The 20,912-nt window shown below is 46.9% G+C and overlaps 1 protein-coding gene across 2 annotated transcripts in view; it reads right to left on the minus strand.

Moving 5' to 3' along the window:
• The window catches only part of DCX (doublecortin), a 79,697-nt gene that overhangs the window by 49,106 nt on the left and 9,679 nt on the right, over positions 1-20,912 (minus strand). For both annotated transcript variants that reach the window (XM_066202333.1, XM_066202332.1), the window contains exon 3: positions 18,726-19,066. In XM_066202333.1, the coding sequence (XP_066058430.1) occupies positions 18,726-19,066 (341 nt within the window). The remainder of the gene's footprint in view (positions 1-18,725; positions 19,067-20,912) is intronic.

Here is a 20,912-nt window from a genome sequence, read left to right on the forward strand (position 1 = left end):
ACGTCCTGGACAGTCCAGCTCTGATCCAGGCCAGTAGCACGACCAGAATGAAAACAAAATAATTAGGGAAGCACCTCTGAGGAAAGCATCCCTTGTAAGTCAGGCAGGAGAAGTTACTTCTTGGAGCTCTCAGCTGTGAAAAGCAGCTCCTCTGCCACAGCCTGAGCAGCTCAGCTTTGGCACTGAGGCAATTCCTCAGACAAAGGATGTACCAGAGCTGGGTTACATCTCTGCTGCAGAGGAGAGCTGCGTGCTCAGCCCCACTGCCCTCACCTCCCCTCTGCTCACAGAACTCTGCTGCAAGGATGCAGCTGCTTAGAAATGATCCTGAGCTGCTCGGATAAATTAGGAGAGACTTTTTTTTTTTTTTTTCTTCTGCACATTTTGTTTTTCCTCTGCAGCCATGAAGAGGACAAACACTGAACCTCCTGCCTGGAGCTGCCTCAGATGCCGGCAGGGAGAAAACAGTGAAGGTTGTTTTGTCTGGTGCCTAAGTGGATAAAATGGCAGATTTGCCCTAAGAGAAAACTGGGTAATTTCTGAGACTGGCAGAGCAATGCTCCTGCTAACAGCATCATGCTCAAAATCCTCTGTACACCCTTTCCAAGTGCATTTTTAAACTGTTAGCACTTAAACAAGGGACAACACTGTTAGGAAGGACAAGGGAAAGCAATATGAACTACATTACTTTGGTTTTAAAAGCAGCTTTAGGAACAGATTATCAGCCAGTGTAAGTCAATAAATCTGCACTGCTTTTAATAGAGTGACCCAGGCTGATGTGAGTTCTTCCTCTGCAAATAGCACCTCAGACCTCCCCTTTTACAGCGTCTCAAATTCATGCTTTGGGGATATTCCATTGTCAAGAAGGATCTATTTTTCTAACAGTTCTCTTGCAAACATATCCCCGAATGTGACAGCCAGACAACTCCCATACCGGCCCTGCTAATGGATTTCTGCAAAGTCTAGACCTGCATGCGCTGTGCTTTTGGGAACATGTTTGTTTTGAGTGCTACCAGGAATAGCATCTCCACCGCTGTGCCATCCATTACGTGGGTGCTACCCACAAGGAATTCTTTCACAGCTCCCCACTGAGAGTTCAGCACTTTGCCCCTAACTAAAAGGAAGAAAAGGGATAAAGAACCTTGAGTATCATGCCTGGTTATTTCAAACACACTGCGGCACTGGGGATGCTCCCAATCTTGGGCCGAGGTCCACACCTGCAAAGTGCCACAGAGCTTAATCCCTCCCTAAGCTTGGATATTTTCCCTCTCGCAAATATTATTTAAAATCTGAAACAAGGCTGAGGCAGCTCCAGCCATGTCCATTTCTGCATTCAACAAGATGCACTGTTTTTATGGGAGAACACGCAGAAAGTGCTGAAACAGCACTGGGCAACAGAGAACAGGCTCTGCTTAGGCACCTTTAGTACATGAAAATGCTGATGCAGGGCATCAAGACCAGAAAATATCAGAATTGCTTTAGTCAGGCTGAAAAAAATGGCATGCAATTATCAAAACCATTAGAAAAGGCTGCATTTCCAGGGGATCCACCCAGAGACCTGATTACTGCCACAGCTGCCTCTGCATTTCTCCAGGGTTCCTTAAAATCACAAACTGAGCCTAGCCAGGGCAGGGACATCTGCAGGAAGGGACAGACCTGCACACAGGTCACTAACTGAATACTAGACACGAGTAAAACAATAGAAAATAAAAGTAGCTCTTGGGGATGCTGTGACCTTTGCTGTTACAGATGGGTTTATTCCAAATGACAGAAGCATTTAAATGACTGGGTAATGGTTTCCCCTCCAAAATTGCATTTCTTGCTACATCAGACATTGCTGATTCCTAAATTATAGCTTGTCTTTAAGTAGGTTTTTCCAGTCCTTGCTCCACAGGAGCTGGCTGGGACAGTGATATCATTCCTAAGGAAAAGCCACAGACTTTTAAGTGAGCTACAGTCAAGTTCAATTAAAAACAACACAGCATTTAGAGTTACAAAGAGCAAAACTTTCTACAGCCAGCTGGCCCAGGGGAGAAAACAAAAAAAACAACATAAAATCAAGGCTTATTTTGTGTAGCAGCAGATTTAAGTCAGTGTGCTGGCATTTGGGATGCAAATGCTGCAAGGGCTGCACAGGGAGAATAGACTCTGCTGAGGATGGGGATAAAGGCCTGACTGTTGAAGAGCCTCATTCTGCACTGGTGAAAAGCAAGTCCAAAGAGCAGCCCAGAGGGGCTGGAGCCACAACAAGGGAGCAGGCAGGGAGCAACAAGCTTCTGCAGTGAGGAATGAAGTAAAACAAAAGTCTGGGCTGGAAAGGCTTTGGCAGTGGACAAAACAGGACACGTTTACACGGGTTTCTTCCAAACGGCCAGCTGAGCACTGCTGCCTGTGAAGCTGTGCACACAGCGTGCTGTGATCCCAGTGAGATCCACCCTGCTCAGGTGTCATGGGTTGCAGTGTGTAACCAAAAGTGTGTATGCTATTTGCCATCTGCTGAAACTGGCTGGGGAGGTGTTTTCCTTGTCTCTTCCATGACGCATCCCTCATAACTCCAAGGTGATATCATCTGTTAATGGGCAGCTGTTAAAGCAGCTGGGGCCGTGTTCTTTATCCCTTCCAGGACCCATCCTCCCTCCAGGGGATCTCTGCTGTCCATGGGCCATCCAGGCTCACTGCAGGGCTGATACAATCCCATCATCCCATGGGGAGAGGCTCCACCCAGGGGGAGGAGCCCAGCATTCCCGCCTGGATCACACCTGGGATCCAGAACAGCAGCACAGCCTGTGTGCACTGGATTCCCAGAGGGAGCCCGGACCCATCTCAGCACCACTGGAGCCTTCTCCAGGATCATCTCTGCTCCAGCAGAACCACAGCTGGCACTGCAGGAGGACTGGATTGGGCTGACACCAACACCCTGACCAACAGGGGCCAGGTTGTGTTCTGACTCTGTCAGTGTTTGCTTTTTTTCTTTGTTTGCTTGGTTTTTGGTACTACTACATTTGTATTTTTAATATTCCTAGTAAAGAATAGTTATTCCTATTCCCGTATCTTTGCCTGAAAGCCCCTAATTACAAAATTATAATTTAAAGGGAGGGAGTTTACATTCTCCATCCAGGGAAGCTCCGGCTTTTCCCTGGCAGACACCTGTCTTTCCAAACTAAGACATCACGGCATGAGGAGGCAGAGCAAACAGGATGGGGGCGTGATGCTCCACAGCAGCACATCCAGGAGCTTAATTGGCACCCAAAATTATCTCCACAACCAGGAGCACTAGAGATACAAACGTGGCCCATCTGAGGCTGAGGAAAGGAGCCTCTGTGTGTGAGGCAATGGGTTCCCTGTTGTGAGGGGAAACTAGTGCATCCCTACTGTCAGAGGTGACAATTAAGGAACAGAGCTGATTTTCCTCTTCTCATGGAAGGGCTTGGACCATCAGGCTGAGGTCATGGCCTGTGGAAGTGTTCTACAGACTTCAGTGAGCTTTGGACAAAGCTCTGCAGCTGGCCAAGGAATAAATCTCCATGCCTGAGAGATGACTGCACATCTGTATGGGAAAAGGTGAGTCCAAGGCACTGCCCAGTCCCTGCCACGTGCTGTGCTCCAGCCCCTTTAGTGCTTCTTGGAGATTACATAACAATGTAAATTACAGGTTTATTCAGGGTGACACCACCTGCACTGATGGACACTTCCTCCAACCTGAGCCCAGGACTCAGGGAGCCGTGCCAAGCTGCAGGGCACAACCTGGATTGCTGCAGGGCTCCGGAGGGAATCCCACTCCTCCCACTCCTGCAGACCCGACTGTATTGCCCAGGGAGCATTTCCAGCTAAAGCAAAAAGTCAGCCAGGGGCAAAATGAAGGACTCGGTAGGTTAATGGTCTCATTTGGTGTGGCAAATCCTCTGAAATCCACTGACAAATCAGGAACATAATCCCCTCTCCTTTATTAGTGACATGCTTCAGTCTTCCCTACAAATCGGAGACTAGAGCTTCCCTAGTACCTCAAACTTGTACCCAGTGATTTCCCTCAAAAAGGACGGCTCATCAAACTGCCTGGTAGGAATGTCTCTGCCCCCGAACACAGTGAGGATTAAGGTGTGAAATTCCTATTAGGGCGAGGGGATTAGGCTGGTGGATTTACATAAGGATTTGACACAGAGGATCAGTTCATCGGCGGCTGATGCGGCTGATGCTCAGCCTCGGCGAGGGGCTAACAGCTGATGTTCCAGCGAGCAGGGAAGCTCCTCCTCCACAAATGTACTTACATCTTTCTGCACCATGCTGCCTGGAAAGGCCAATTCCTTCCTGATCCCTTCAGTGATGGCTGTAAACCCCAAAGCATGAGCTAAGGGATTGCCCCGATTATTGTCTCGACACATCTGAAAGTCATCACGGGTGAGGAAAACTGCTGGATCTGGAATCAACAAAATCCATGCAAATGCCACGCATGCAAAAAAGCATCTGGGAAGCACCAGCTCAGGGATGAAAACTGTGCCATAAGTGCCTGTATTAGAGTGACAAAATCAGGGCAAAAAAAAAAAAGAGATTATGGCTTAAGTGTGTGATTTTTTTAAGAAAGAAATTCCACGCCGGCTGCCGTTTCTTCACTGAAAAGGTTCATGTAATAAGGCCCTGTGCAGGTGTGTGGGCATAAATAAAAGGTCCAAAGCCCCCAGGGGTCCACTACAGCACCTGCTATGACAGCTCATGAGTGCGAGGCACTAAAATTCGGAGTCCTCATTCTCACAATCAGATCAGAAGATCACACCAACGTAGCCCTTTCCCCCAGCAGCTCTGCATGCTACATTTGGCACTGAGTTAGGCAGGTATGTTTCCACTTCAGTTCATGTTCCTCAGTCTTTTTTGACCTTAGCCCTGGGAGCAGAGCAGCCCAAACTCTCAAAAGGTATTTTTACCTCTTGGTACCTTCAAGGCTTTTGATCTGGGAGGAAAATGCCACAAACCAACAACACTTTCTGGTCTTGAGTTTAACAGCAGAGCCTTAGTGCATTCGTACATCACTTTATCCATGTTGGTGTGCATTTCATCAGTGAACTGTAAACATTTAGAGTTTATTTGTTACCACATAGCACCCTGCAGAAATAAATTACCAAAAAGCCATTAACACCTGACTAGAAACAATATATTATTCATTGTTCTATCTTCCACAAAATCCGAGGAGCAGTGTGCTCTTCTGAGGCAGAGGAGGAGTCATTCACAGCTGTTTCACAGATATGACCTGCACAGCACAGGATTATTACAAAGAATGAGCAGGCAGGCAGTCACACACTGGATTAAGGAACAATGATTCATAAATCCAAATCCCCGTCTCACATGTTGCTTTTCTATAGAACCTGGTAAAAGCCTGCCTGAACCAGCAGTGGAGATCACACCTTTTCATTTCATTGCTGCATTTCTGAAATAACAGGCCACTTCTCGCACACGCTGTCACTCCCCTGACTCGGGAAGAAAAAAGGTGCACGCTAAAGAAGCCATAAATAGAATCTGCTGCTGCTCCCTTTTCTATTATGTTGACTTTGATTCTGGTCCTGGCAATTACTGGGAACAAGAGAAAGACAAATAAAATTATCCCAGCTGTTTGTGGCGGGCAGCCCTGGCCTCCCAGCTGAGAGCTCTTTGTGCTGCTGAGAGCGTCACCAAGCAACCAGCCCTCGCAGCTGCCAGGCTGCAGAGAAGAAGTGAAAGCATGACTTATGGAAAGGAAGCACACGTGAAGGCTGGGGCTGAATCGAGCTCAGCTTTGTCTCCTGCCTAAATGTGGCACCAGAGATTGCCCCCAGTGCATCTCACCCGCTGAGGGGGCAGAACCCGGATGCTTATTTTGTTTTAGAGGCCAGACCCTTGCAGAACTAAGCCCAGGTATTCTGTAAGCTGTGCAATGAAAAGAAGGGGGATTCGGTGTGTTACGATGCTGTTGAGACTTCTCCTCCCCATCAGTCTTAGCTGGTGGTCCAAAAAGCAGCAGAAGGTGGCCCAGGATACAGCTGCCAAAATGACTGCATCGTCCCAGCTGTAAGTCACACCCACGAGCAAGTGAAGGGGAGGTGAAAAAAAGATTGTCTGATAATTGGAACAATATGGCAAGGAAAGCAAAGCAAACAGGAAAACCCCCATGCACACAGGCAGGGAGTGAATAAAATGGGAGGAGGGGACATGGAGAGATAAATGACCATTCAAAGCGTGCTCTGCTTGCTCCTGGTTGTACAGCACTGTTTACAGAGGGGCAGCAGACATCCTTCCTGCAGAATTCGGGTAAGGCTGAGAAACCCTGGCTGGCACCTTCCCTGAGCCACAGCGTTCCCCAGCTCTCAGCAGTCTCACAAATGAGTCCTGTTTTACCTAAAGGCAGCGAAGACAGAGATGCGTGAAAACTCTTCCAGCCTGGACATTAAAGACAAATTGACAAACTCATTTCAGCTCCCTGTGAGTTTAAATGTGTCACAGCAGCCCAACCTGAAAACAACAAATTAATTGCCTTGCTCGTGGTCACACAGTGCAGTTGGATTCACGCCAGGACCCACTCCTGAATACCTGCAGCACATTGTCACTCATCTGTGACATCAGATATTTCCTGGGGCAATTACCTTCTTCTGCTTTTGAGAGAATGAAGGTCTTTGTGAGCTGTGCTAGGAAGAAAAAAAACCAAGCTGGTTTTCACTCATTATGAGATCTGTAAAAGAGTGCTCAGTGCACTTTTGGCCCAACTTTATTTTCCCTTCTCTGCTGTCTCTTTTAGACTACACTGAACACATGCAGCTGGAAACAACCCAAACAATGCACGTCAGGATCAGACGGCATTTTCTGCAGCATCTCCTTTTTGGAAGAAAAGGCCTTCTGCAGAAATGGTGTAAGAGGGAGCAGTTTTGCACTGCTTGGCACTAAATCACCACCCGCTGCCAAGAGCAGTGCAAAAACTTCTGCGAAGAAACTCTTGATATGGATGAAAATTCAAGGAAAAGCAGACATTTCGAGAGCTGTTCTCCATTTTAAAACTGCAAGAAACGCCAAGACTGTAAAGATCTCTGTTGCTCTACAGTGCTAAAAATAACATTTGCCAACAACTCCATGGAGTGTCTTGTACAAAATTCAGCCTTATGGCTTTCATTTTGATTGTGAAATGAACACATCATTTTGCAAACCTCCGTGACTGGGGTTGTCTAAAATGAAGGAAATCCCCGGTACCATTTGCTCTCAAAATATTAAAATTCACTAGAAGCAAAAAAAAAAAAAAAAGATGCTTCAAATTTCAGCTGGTATTAAGAGATGTAAGTTCTTGTTCCTAATCCATTATGAAGGGCTTTCAAGTAGGCAAGAATAACGTTCTTAGATCCTAATGTTGGCTACCTAACTCGACTCTTTGATACACTTCATTTACATGTAATCCTGCAGCCTGCCAGCAGTTGATAAGGTTCCTGATATCTGCACATTTGAGAAAGAGAAGTTTATGTTGGGCTAAAGCTGAGCTCCATGATGGAAGGCTGCTCAGGTTTAAGGTTTCACACAGATTTTTTTTTTGCTTGCCTGCAAATGCTTCTCAGCATTTCTCCCCAAATAATTTACCTGCCAAGTTTAAAATTCTTGACCAAGTCGAAATGGCTGCACTGGATTTTTGCTTTTTTTTTTTCCATTACTAAAATATTTTATGAGTTCCTGTTAACGCTGGGTGGTGGGGAGGAACGTGAGGGGTGTATTTTTCTCTCCACTCCATTTATACTATCTGGTAGATAAAAGGAGAGCAAAAGTTACAGAAACGGCTGAGAGAAGCTACAAATGCTGAGTTAGTGGCTTTATAGCGCCTCTGAGTTAACGGTGGACAGGTCCATACCCAGCAAGAGCAAGACATTTACAAGCACTGAATTTGATGTCCCTCGTGTAAAGAGCAGGGTCATTCCATGCAGTTTTGACAAACCCATTCCAAAGGTTCCAGCACAAAGTCACAGAATAGTTTGTGTTGGAGGAGACCTTTAAAGGGAATCTCATCCAACCCCCCTGCCATGGGCAGGGACAACTTCCACTGTCCCAGGCCGCTCCAAACCTTGTCCAACCTGGCCTTGGACACTGCCGGGGATCCAGGGGCAGCCACAGCTTCTCTGGGCACCCTCATTGTAAAAAACTTCTTCCTTTTCTCTAATCTAAATCCACCCTCTTTTAGTTTCAAACCATTACACCTTGTCCCAGGCTAAAAATGTGCCCCCATCTTTATTATCAGCCCCCTTTATTTACAGAAAGGCTGCACCATGCCGTGCAGTGGGATAAGATGTGTCACCTGGCTGTAGAAATTCAGTGTAATCCCCATCTGCAGGGCTACAGCTGGAGCTTCTCTCAGCATCTCTGCATAACTGGAAACTTTGGGTCTCCAAAAAAGAAGTGAACCTGGCAGCCAGGTCACCTCCATAGTCAAACTCCCCAGGTTCAAAGCTGCAGGCACAAAGACGTGGCAAGGCTGGGCAGCAGGGGGTGACTGAGCACTCAGCCCTGCAGAGAAAACAGGCTCTGAGCATTCGTTACCCCCTCGGTGTCTCACCAAAGACCCAAAACACTGCACGAGGACGAGTCCCCAACGCCTGCAGGAGCCAACCCAGCCCTCCTGGGTGCTTCAGGAGACGGGAGCACAGCACAGCCGCTGCTGCAGCTCTTTATTCCCCTCCTTACTCTCAGACACGTCTGAGGATGTGGGGAGGTGAGGTGGAAAGGTAAATGGAATACAGCAATGTTTTTAAGAGCTGCTCCTTTCTGCGTGAATTTTGAATGGATACCATATGCTTTGGCATGCTGTTTTGATTCTCCCCTAAGATATTATTTACTAGCCTGCCTCAGCAAGGCGATCCTCTCTCCAGAATAGTTATTTTTAGTTTAAAAAGACAAATATAAGAGTAATTTCTACCAGTGCTGCTTTGAACTTATGATCATCCATTATGCTGTCTGTTCAGCTCAGTCTCCCAACTTTTTTATTACAACAGTCCTTTCATCGTCTTCACCAAGTGCTTCCACCTCCAGATCACTCAAGATAGTAAACACCACTTGTTTCTTGATTTTTTTTTTTTCACTCAGATAAGAAGTTATTTCTACCCTGGTTTCTTCTGCTAAACCAGTTTCAAATCTGTGATAATATTTTCGCTTCTTATCACTACCCCAGGTTCCTTCACAGGTTTTTGAAGGATCCTTTCTTTCCTCATGAATTTTGAAGTCCAAATAATTATTGGCTCTCCCCCACCCCATGGTTTTATTATTTTATACTAACAGATCATCAAGGTGAAAGGGGTTTTTGCATGTTATAGCACGTTTTTCCACAATTTTATCTCTCACTTGATTTATCTAGCACAGAAGCTGAGTTTCCTGGTGTATTTTCATCACCAGACACGCCGAGGAGGGGACAGCAGGTACCCTTAGCCCCACTCTGCTCCTCTTACTGCACTAATTTGGGCATGAGGGAATGAGAGAGAGCACAAGAGATGATGTCAAGAGTGCAGGGGCACAGCAATGACTTGAGGAAATGCTTCTTTCACAGCAGAGTGCACACACCAGGGGATGCTTCCCTAAACCCATTTCTGTTCCCTGTTCAGAGAACCTGAATAAAGGCAGAAAAAAACAACACCTGCAGCCACAAACTGTTCTGCCAGGAGCACAGGGAGGTGTTTCAGGTGGGGGTTTGGGCTGCTCTGCCACAGTCAGGGACTGATGTCTGTGGCCAGGGATTGAGGTCCACGGCCAGGAATTGATGCCCAAGGCTAGGGATTGATGTCCACTGACAGGAATTGATGCCCACGGCCAGAGATTGATGTCCATGGGCAGGGATTCCTGTCCATGGCCAGGGACTGATGCCCACAGACAGGGATTGATGCCCACGGCCAGGAATTGGTGCCCACACCAGGGATTGATGCCCACAGGACCCGAGCTGTGGGTCCTGCAGCCCCAGGGGATGGAGCAGCAGAGGAGCAGCAGGCAGCAGATGGTGAGGGCAGGGCAGTGAGGAAGGAGCCCCAGCCCTGCTCTCCCCTGCTGCCCCGCAGGCTCAGGGGCTGCATAATTATCCCTGTGGAGCCAATAAAAGCCCGTTGAGCTCATTGTCCTCCAGATAACAGAGCTCAGACCTGCAGGACTGGCAGGACTGACCTCTCATGCCAGTTCTGGCTAGAGCAAAATCCCCTGGAAAAATCCTGCTAATGAATGGGGCATATTATCTCATCCTCCCCACGCCAGGTTTTTGTTCATAACTAAATCCCCCACCGGGAAAAAAAGAAAAAGATAAAAGAAACAGTAAAAGGTAGGATAGATCCTACACCCACTCTCGCTGAAAAATCCTTGTTCTGAGGTATTTTTCAAGATAAAAAAGGACAAAAGCGCCATGAGCTCATACACGCTAATTTCCTACTTATTTTAGATGACGTGGATAATTTTAAAACTCTTAATAACAATGAGATTTGCATTTATGTCAAAGGATAATGTAAAAGTAAGCAAACATTTTGAAAATGCAGTTAAAGACCACAGTGAGATGCCTTCGGTTTTGGTTTATTAGGGTTAGGGAACAAAAAACAATAGCAAGGCTCGAGGAGATCGGAGCACAATAGTCGCTGGGACTCTTTAACTACAGGAAGAGTTAAGATTGCTTAGGCAGCAAATTGAGCTGCAGAGCTGTGCTGTACAACACTCAGTCAAATGTATTTATACAGATAAAACTGTGTTTACCCACACACACAGAGCTTGCAGTTAACCAGGGAACTAGAACTGGGTTTAACAGTATAGATTAGTATCACGTATTCACTGCATAACATCCAGCCAGGCCTGGCTGCACATTCACAGGGGACAGGGTGTGCCTGTGGCTCGGAGCAGTGAATGCTCTGGTTATTAGCCCAGCTTATTCCTCCCCATTCAGCCTGAGCAAATCTCCAGGAGCAGGCCTGCAGTTCCAGCTCTATTTTAATCGATTTGCTGCAGCCTGAGGAGCACTGGGACAGCCCTCAGCTCTCACAGCTCCTCTCTGCACCTCCCCACGTGTGCAGACCTACCTTAGCCAGCTCTGAAAAGCTCCAGGGATTGCATCCAAAATTTTTTTTTCCCTCCCCAGCTCCTTTAGACACACTGTTATGACACATTTCAGTGTCTTTTGTCACTCCTGGCAGAGCTGAGGGTGGATGGAGGCTGCATCCTCTGCACATGAGCAAGGCTGTCACTCCTTCCCTTGCTGGCCCATAAAAACACCTTTGTTGTCACCGGCATTGTGGCCAAAAGACAGGGTGAGGAGGGTTTCGACAGCCTCTCACACTCACAAGGGCCCTTTGCAGGATTAATTTCCTTAATATTCAAGCTCCATCAAGATCCAGGTGCTACACACAAAACTGAATCATCACTGCTTCAGCCCAAGTGCAGTCTCAGAGGCAGGAAAGAAGGAAGTGCTGGCTGACAGCTCCAGCATTTCTCACCAGCCTCTGCTACCTGGTTCTTTGCCTTCATTCACACCTAGAGCAGGCTTTTCCTAGAGAAAGGTGTGAACCGTGTCAGAGCTTACCTGCCACTGAGTGAAAACAGCTTTTGGGTTGAAGGCCACTAAGGGCTGGGAAGGGGAAAGAAGAAGTGGTTTCAGGCAGTCAAGAAAAAGAGGTGAACTCGCTACGAGATGTGGAACATGGCACCAACCACCAGGAGATTCTCAAGGTGAGTCCCCCTGAGGGAATTCAGGGGGTATTTGCTCAGTCTTTGAGCTACAGCAGGTAAGGGGAGGTGAGCAAAAAAAAAAAAAAGTGTGATGCCACTCACAGCCTAACACTGAAGAGCCTGGCACACCAGAGTAGGGAAGACATTTCCCCGTTACAAACAGGGGAAATTCGCATGTTTGATTATTCCAGGTGATCAAAATAAGACGTTTAGAAGAATCCACACCCGTGCTCAGGATATTTTAGATGTAACCTTCTCCTTCTCAGAGCAAGAGGGGACTCTCATTCACACTGGTGGGATTGCTGCTGAAGTATCAAAAAGGAGCCAGAAACTTAAGTTTCCTATAATGACACAACTCACAATGGAAAAAAACAACCAGGCTTCCTTGGCCTGTCCACAGCTCCAGATATTCAGCCTTATTTCCCTTGCTCATTTTCAGCCCATTTATTCCAAGATAAACCCTCTGGCACTACAGTGAATAATCCTCTTCTCTCCTGGGATTCAGGGTGAAAAGGGAACATGTCACTCTGTGTGACAGAGAGAACTGCTAAAATAAAGATGCTACTGAGGATCGAATTTTCGGCATACGTCTCTTTGGGGGTGTGAATAGCACCAGGATGCAGAACCAGGGGCCACGTACTCCTGGGTCACCAGGTCACCTCTGACTGCATCTTTCAGTAATTTTGACAGCCTGCCATCTGTGACACGAGGAGCAGGTGTTCATGTGGAGCGTGGTCAGTGCATGGCTCTAAAATCAACCATTTCCAGCAAACAGCAACTCTGGAGCTGCTTGTGGACTGGGAGCCTCGCTGCCTGGAGAGAAAAACGGATTTAGCAGAGGTTTTTAGCACAGCCAGGATCTGTGTCACAGCATTGTGCCAGTGAGTACACAGCAGCAGAGCCTGTGCATGGCAGGCAGGAGGATGACACCTCCTCCAGAGCCTGAGAGTGAGGCAAAGCAAAGGCAAAACATCCAGCAAAGTCTGCTGGGTGATGCTTTCCGCCACTGTCTCCTCTTGCTCTACACACAGAATTATAGAATGGTTTGGGTTGAAGGGGACCTTAAAGCTCATTCAGTGCCAGCTGGACAGTGCCGGGGTGGGGCAGCCACAGCTTCTCTGTGGGCCTCAGCCCCCCCACAGGGAAGAATTTCTTCCCAATATCTGATTTAAATCTGCCCTCTGACAGCTGAAATCCATTTTCCCCTGTTTCCATCACCACCCATCAGCATAGGTGGGAATGGTCAGAGACCACACCAGTGGTAACCAGGTCAGCACAAGGAGAACAGGAGGTTTGATCAAGGTCTGATCAAGTGCTCAGCTGCTGAGGTCAGCCTGTGCCTGCTCTAAGAATCACAGGAATTGGGATTCACAGTGTTCCAGACAGGCCCCTCTTCACCCAGATTCTGTGGCCCACAGACCCGAGGAAACAGAAATTAATAACCATAAGGTTTCTAAAGAACATCTTGGAAAGTCTTCTGAATATTTCATCGTAAGTACTTAGATACACACTCGTGGAGGCTGAGCTTGTTCATTCGAGTGAGAGCTAAAATCCTTGTGGGATACCTGCGGACTAATTGGTTTTGTCTGTGTTAGTGTCTAGTCACTGCATGAATCAGGCAGTGCTGAACCTCCAGCTCACACTGAGAGCTCCCTGAAGATGGAGAACTAGGCTGTGTTGTCTGGCTCTGTAAGTGACTTGGGTTCAGAAGTTCTCCAGCCCATACATTATTACTAATCCTCCTCGCATGACACACGGCTGCTGCAGAGGAGTGATCTCACGCAAGCACCCTAAAGCCAGAGCATCTGCAACAGCCCCGGGGAGGAGAGAGGCTGGGAGTTAATTAATCCCCATCCTGAGTGATGTGGGCAGGGATCCTGCCTGCTCAATCCCTCTGCCCAGCCAGACCTGTCCCTTTGCTATCCAAACGGGAGATTTATGCGGGGCCTGGCAAATCTCAGCTCCGAGAGGAAAGGGCTGAGGAACAGATGCAAAGCAGACCCAGGTTTGTTGTTCCAGCTTTGCGCAGCAGGGAGGGAAGGTGCTGCTCCCCTTGGCACTGGCTGCTGCAGGAGCTTTAGCAGAAGGTGGGATACAGAACACCCTGCACCCCTCTCCTGCTCTTCCCTCCGATTTCCTTCGAGGCTAAATTCCAGCTTTACACGAGTGCATGGAGCTGCCTGTTCTGGGGTCACTCCGGTGAGGTTTTGCAGTATCCTAAAGGGCAGGCAACAACTTAGAAGGACGAGTTGCTGTGACATCCTTCCCCTCAACATGTGCAATAGCACGAAGCAATTTGCTCACTTTGTAGCCTTGAACCTGGTGCCTCAGGGGGTGAGTTAACTCCTGCCAGGGCTCTGCAGGGAATAGGCTCCCTCTGATCTTGCAGCAGTGCAGATGTTACTGGGTACAGTCACACAGGTGTCACCTTCTTCCTGAGCACCAATTACAGATCACAGCTGTTGGAGGCATTTTTATATTTCTGTACAGACCACCTTCCATGTCTCATTGATACTATTTCATTAATACAATCAACAGATCTACATTACCCTGGAAGAGCCTGGTCCACAGCTGGTATCAACGCTTGAGTGTTGAATCTTTTACTACTTTTTTTTTTCCAAATACCAGCTTAAAATCAGTGCAACAAATCCAAAGTTTGGTTTCTCCAGTGCAGCTTGTAAGGATGCCTTAGCACAGTATTTAAGAGATGCTTTACCAATTAATTTATTGGATTTGATCACAAAGTCCCAACCTTAAACTTGCTGTAAACTTTGCCATCCTTCCAGCTTCTCCCTCTGTGGCTGCGGCCCTTCCCCAGTGCAGGAAATCTAAAATGAAAAGGCAACTTCTTGCCTGGCCAGGAGAGGTGGGCTGGCCCCAGGGGCGTTGGCATCAGTTCTGCAAACAGAGAATGAACTCCCCTCATCACCTGCCACTCGATATCCTTATCAAAGCCCAGGCTGCTAGAGGGGACCCTTTTATTAAGGCTGGAAATTCTTTTGGGAGCGCAGTCACAAGTGCCCTGACATATGGAAACGGATGTAATTTCATCCGAGGAGACAGCCAACACTCAGATGGAGCAGCAGCACTGTGTCTGGGCAAGGGAACAGCCAATGAGCAGAGCATGGGCCACTTCTCCCTGTGTTTGAAGATTTCAAAGGCCAGAGGAGATCAGTGCATGTTATCGTGCCTAAAACCACAGTCTGCTCCCTGCTTGTTGACCAGAATATCTCTATTTATGCGCAGCTGAAGCATACAAGCTCTCCCTGCTCTGAACAGCACCTATTCTGCTTGGTTTTGGTGATGGTAATTGCTGGGTCACACGATGGGGTGTTCAGTTAATTAAAGCATGGCAATAAAACAGCTGGAGAAAAGGAGGAAAGTCCACACCACAAAAACGAATCTTAATGCCAAAGCACAACTGAACATGTCTGATGAATTTCTGTTTATGCCAGAGCATCACCAAACTCAGCCACGACCCAAAAAAAGGGACTGATTTTGTCACTGCATCTCTTCGGGCCCTTGGCTGAACAACTCACAGACCCTGGAATAAAACACAGGGCAGGGAAAGAGAAGTTCAGTGTGCACAGAAGCTTTCACAGGTCACTCGAAAGCAGGAAGGAATGCAGGCAGAGCCCACCTGCAAAGCAAGGTGCTGACAGCAGCTGCACTGGGCTGCCAGTGATGGAGCAGCCTCCTCTTCCCCAGGGAACACCAACCCATTGTCCTGCATGAGCAGGACAGTAAATCTACACAACCTTTGCAAAGCCTGGCTCACCCTGCTGCGTTCAAAATATCTGAATGCAACTTCATCCACGGTCTCAAATTCTCCGTTCTAATTTGGTTTGTTAACGACGCGAGGCAGGAACTGTCATCACGTGTCCATAAAGCAGCCCAGGAATCCAGACTTATTCGGGGCATTGGGTAGAACTAAGAGTTTAAAAGAGGAGGAACAATCTACCAAAATAGCTGTCTTCCAGCAGGGTCCACAGGCCTGACCAAATTAAATCCCGAATGTGTGTATTTTAATTGTACGTATTACACATCTCAACACTACAACAGTCGTAGCCATGGAACCAAGCACTGAATTTGGCCCATTACAGCATTGGCTTAATGCACTGAATTCTTTGACCCACAGCATTTCCTGTACTCCACGGAAGCTCCAGAGTTAAATAAATTCTGTGAAATCTCTGTTGTGACCCCTGTCACGACTCATTTTTGGTCAGCTATTTGAAAAACCTTTTGAGCTCAGGGGTGTGCATCAAGAGGTAAGGATTTGCTCCAGGGAGGGAGGGAGCTTGAGTACAGACATTAGAAATATGTGCAAGTTAAATAAACTACTTAATCACAAGATGCTAATTTAGCAGCTTCAAGGGCCGTACTTCTCCAGCCAACCCAAGACATAAAAAGACACAATTTCATTAAAATAACCTAACCCCACTGTTGTCTCGAGTGCCACATTTATTCAAACACAGCCCACCAGTTCTCAATTAGCTGCTTTCGCACTCCAACTGCAGCAGGTCCGCAGTGCACAGAAATGTAATTATTCACTCACCACCCTGTCACTGCCACCACTCTCTGTACTTCTAAAGCATCTTGATTACTGCACTGATGAGCACCGTGGAAATGCCTATAAATAAAATAATCATCTCCCCTCATTAAGTTCCAGCTCGTGGACTGAGGAAGGATGATTTCCCTTTGTACGTTCCTTTTGTAAATTTTATCATTTCACAACAGAGGGAGCAACGTGCCTCTGATGGCACTCAAAGAGACAGACTGTCAGGATTCTTGTCAGCATTTCAGCTTTGAGCAGCTTGCATTTTTGCATGAATATTTCCTCCTGAAAATAAAGCGCTGTTTGTCAGAACCACGCATGCAGTAATCTCTTCCTAATGTCAGCATCAGACATGCAAAACCCCCTAATGTCATGTCAGGAGGTCAGATTTTATGGAGCAGTATGTCATGGAAACCCTAACAGCCAGCATAAGCCTCTAGCTCTGACTTCCACGCTAAGAACACACATCTATAATAAAGAACAAGCGCTGAAGGAAACCTCCCACTAAAAACAAAGCCTTGGTGAACCAGGTTTGCTCTTCAGGAAGCTCCAACAGCAATTGGTGCTGCAAACAAATATCAAACATCCCGTTGTTGCCAAACCACAGTCTCGCTGTTTGCAATAACTGCATTACTGGGTGTACATTTGCACACACTGAAACTCCCAGCGGCGCCTCCAACATGGAATCAAATATCTCATTTCATAAAATGGTGAATTATAAAGCCAGAGGAACAAGTTAAGTGTCGTATCAGGGCTGATCCTGTCTTGCTCTCCAGCCAGAGGAGCAAGGAAATCACCACTTGCTCCTGTAAACACATAAAAGGGGAGAAGAGAGCAGTCTGATGGGAGCTCATGGAGCATCCCTATTTCTGCACCATCCAAAGAAACATCTCCCCTCCAAACTGCCTGCAGCTCTCCAGGAACTGAGGCCACTCACAGGTTCAGATTAAGATCCTCCTTCCCAGCTGGGAGAACAACAGGACTCTGTCTCAGCGTGAGCAGGGAGTTGCTCTCAGGCCAAGTCCAACTATGAAACCCTCTGCAAGGCTGCTGTGACCCCAAGGGCACAGTCCTGTGTGATCACCTCAGCGAGCACAGGTCATTTGACTCTCTCCTTCCTCTCCCCCTGGTCTCTCCCGAGGTTTGCAGTGCATCACTCCTGGGATCACTGCTCATTTCCAGCGGGTGACTGTGTCTGTGGACAGTGCAGCTGGACAGTCACCCTCTCCTGTTCCAGCTGTGCATCTGAGGAGGGAAAAGTGCTCTGTTGAGACAAGTGGAAAGGAAAGCTTTGCCAGACAGATGGGGTTTTTTTTGTGTAACCAAAGCTGGAACCTGACAGTAACTAATGTGCAGGACACAGGATGGGACAAAGCAAGAACCACAGGATGGTTTGGGTTGGAAGGGACCGTAAAGATCATTTAGTTCCAGCTCCCTGCCATGGGCAGGGACACCAGACTGCCAGGTCAGAGTGACGTGCTGCTCTCAGCTCCCAGGCACTACACTACACCCCTGGACTCTGCAGGACATTGTAGGAACCTGTATTTGGGATGAACATTTTCATTTATAAAATCTGCATTTTCTTGGACAGGGCCAGTACTTAAATAATTTTCTCCAATACAAGACAGAGTTAATTTAAAGCAAAACCACCAATCCCTAGAATAGCCAGCATCCAAACCTACACAAGAGCTGTGCTGCCTCACTCCAGAATCTGGAGCAGGAAAAATAGTGGCAAAAATAAGATCGTTCCTCAATTACAATAACCAGAAATGTTCAATCAAGCTCAGAATTGTCCTTGAAGAATCCGGCTCTTCCCAGCTCTAAAAATGATCCCCCACATTCCTTTAAGGCTTTTCATAGATACAGCAATATGAAGTGGCTCGTTGCTGTGTAGCTGCTAACAAGAGACAGATGTTTCCTTCAGTTCCAGCAACATGCAGACATGAAGCACATTTTGATGACCTGCTAAATATTTCTGACTCTTTCTGCACGTTACCCCCTCGTGCATTCAGTCAAGGGAATGCTCCACAGCTCCACACTTTCCCTGCTCGCTCTGGAGCTGGCCAGCAGAGCGTGCTTGGATCAACCACTTGATCTTAGCAAGCCTTCACCAGAGGGCAAGGAAAGTCAAGCAGCACGTTTTCACTGAGTGAAGCCAAGGCTGGAGAGTTCCCCCAGTTAGTCCAGAGCTGGATCAGCTGGTGGCTGTGAGCCCAGCTCCCCCTGTTATTGATTTAGCTGGCCCAGAAGACACGCACCGCACGCCGGCGTGAGGGGCGAGCATCTGTTCCACCCAGACCCACGGCTGCATTCTTTACTTGGTATTAATACCAGGGAAAATTTAGTAACCTAACCACTGGCATGAGAAGCCATCCTTCTAAGGGAACAGATGGCAGCAATCACCTCAGCTTAATTTTAGGCCCCAAGAACCGCTCTGAGTCAGCAAAGCCGCGCGACGGGAGGAAGAAAGAGACGCAACATCTGCAAGACCTCCTACCTGCTTCCCATCCAAGGTGTAGAGCTTTTTGACCACCCCTGTCTCCAGCTTGATGGCTTCAGTGATGTCAGTGAGGACCTGCTCGAAGGAGTGGGCGGTCTTCTTGTTGAGGAGCACGCGCACGGCCTTGCGGGGCTTCACCCCGCTGCGGATGATGGTCACCAGCTTGGGGCGCACAAAATCCTTGTTCTCCTTGGCCTGGGCGCTGTTGCTGCTGGCCAGGGACTGAGGGGCTTTCTGGTTGGCAGAGGTCTTCACGTTGACAGACCAGTTGGGGTTGACGTTCTTGGTGTACTCCACCTTCTTGAAGAAGTTGTCGGACGAGCAGACGTAACTCTCCCCTTGAGGGAAGAAACGAGATTCTGCAGTGACCACCTGTGCTCTTCCCCCGTGAACCATGCAAGCCATTAATAACTGTTTCCATTTAAATTTCCATTAGCACTCCCACGACAGCTTGTTCTTAAAACATTCTGCCTTGTTTTAGTGTTATATTTATGGTTATTTAAAATATTTCCACAAAGTCGGCGAGTCAGCCACCAGCAAACACAGATCACACAAACCAGGGGTTAAAAGAGATTCAGTCACAAAGGTATTTAGGTACTTGAAGAGGCAGCTAAGCCTTCCAAGAGCTTCAGAACACCAAATTCATTTGACCACCCTGATTATTTTATAAATTTGCCAGTTTCCCCTTTATCTTTACAGTCCCAGGTACTTGAAGAGGCAGCTAAGCTTTCCAAGAGCTTCAGGACACCAAATTCATTTGACCACCCCGATTATTTTATAAATAATAATAAATAATAATTTGTTATTTAATAATTATTATATATTAATTTTGTGATTATAATAGAATATACAATGATTATTTATTAATATATAAATAATTTGTCAGTTTCCCCTTTATCTTTACAGTCCTAGGTATCGCTCCAGTGTGTCATTCCCTGCCAAGAGGACATCAACGTTCATCCATAAAGTGCCTGCTGCATCATGCCTGAAAAATAATCAAAATCCTGTCCTGAACAGTCTCCACTAAAAGTAGCCTGGATAAATCTAGCAGGCATAACAAATATGCGCTGTTAGAGCATCAGTGGTTTATTAGGGAACAGACCCAGTGGCAGCTGAGATTAAACACTGCACCAAATACCATTCCTTGATTTACATGGCTGGTACCAACCAAAAATACACTAAATCCAAATTTAGACATGGCAAAGAAGAGTTACAGGGTCTCTTAAGTAATTCACAAAAAGCCCGTCCCTATCCCACCCAAAATTAGTTTCAGGCTTTGTCTGTAATTTAGAGGATCTCATCTATCTAAGGTTTTAAAAGCACCTTAAAAGATTTGTAGGAGCTTCTTTTGGGCCTGCAAAGCTGATGGATGCTGGATGAGTTATTACGAGAATGAGACTGTAAACCAGTATCCCTGAGGGAATGTAGCTGTCTGGTCTGAAATGACTCAGGCTGCACCAAAAAAAAGTCACACACTGCTGGAGGAAGAAGCTTTCGTCTCGCCATCAGATAAAATTTTAATAGGAACTGAAGGCATGACATGGGTACCTGTAGGATTTTAGTCTCTTCTGGTGTTTTCTTTGTCTGATCTTACAGAATTCAGTTCTTCACATACTATGATATGTTTGAAATCAAAATACAGATTTAAGTATTTTGAATTTTTTTTTAAATAAATTCCTTCTTTACAAAGAAACAGATTGGCTGCATTTCCCTGTCTGTCCCTGACTGCAGACTCCAAGGCTCAGACATCTTTGAAAAGCCTATTCCACAGCCAAGTCTGGCTTCTCATCCAGGGATCTCTAGGACAGGATTTGACATCTAGTTGGCAAAACATGGATTGCCAAACATCCCACTGATTTTCACATGGCCCAGACATAAAGTTCACACTGGAACTCCTTCTGCTGACCAAATTGCATTTCTGATGGAGCCACCAGAGCCCACGGTGAGACCACAACAGACACACAATGAACAGATTTAAATAATAAATAAACAGCACTCTGTGTATTTCCGTCCCTATTGCTGATCAGGTGTGATGTCACAAGCAGCCATACAGAAGATGCAGGATTCTATCTTATTTTAACCCCACCTCTGTACCCAGTGATGCCCACCCATGGTGTTTACGTCACCAACTCCGGCTCTTCTCCATCAGCTGTATAAAAATGACCAAAATCCTTGATCAGCAGG

Source organism: Chamaea fasciata, unplaced genomic scaffold, assembly GCF_029207755.1.
Source record: "Chamaea fasciata isolate MVZ Bird 193981 ecotype frontalis unplaced genomic scaffold, bChaFas1.0.hap1 SCAF_22, whole genome shotgun sequence".
NCBI classification, from domain to species: domain Eukaryota; kingdom Metazoa; phylum Chordata; class Aves; order Passeriformes; family Sylviidae; genus Chamaea; species Chamaea fasciata.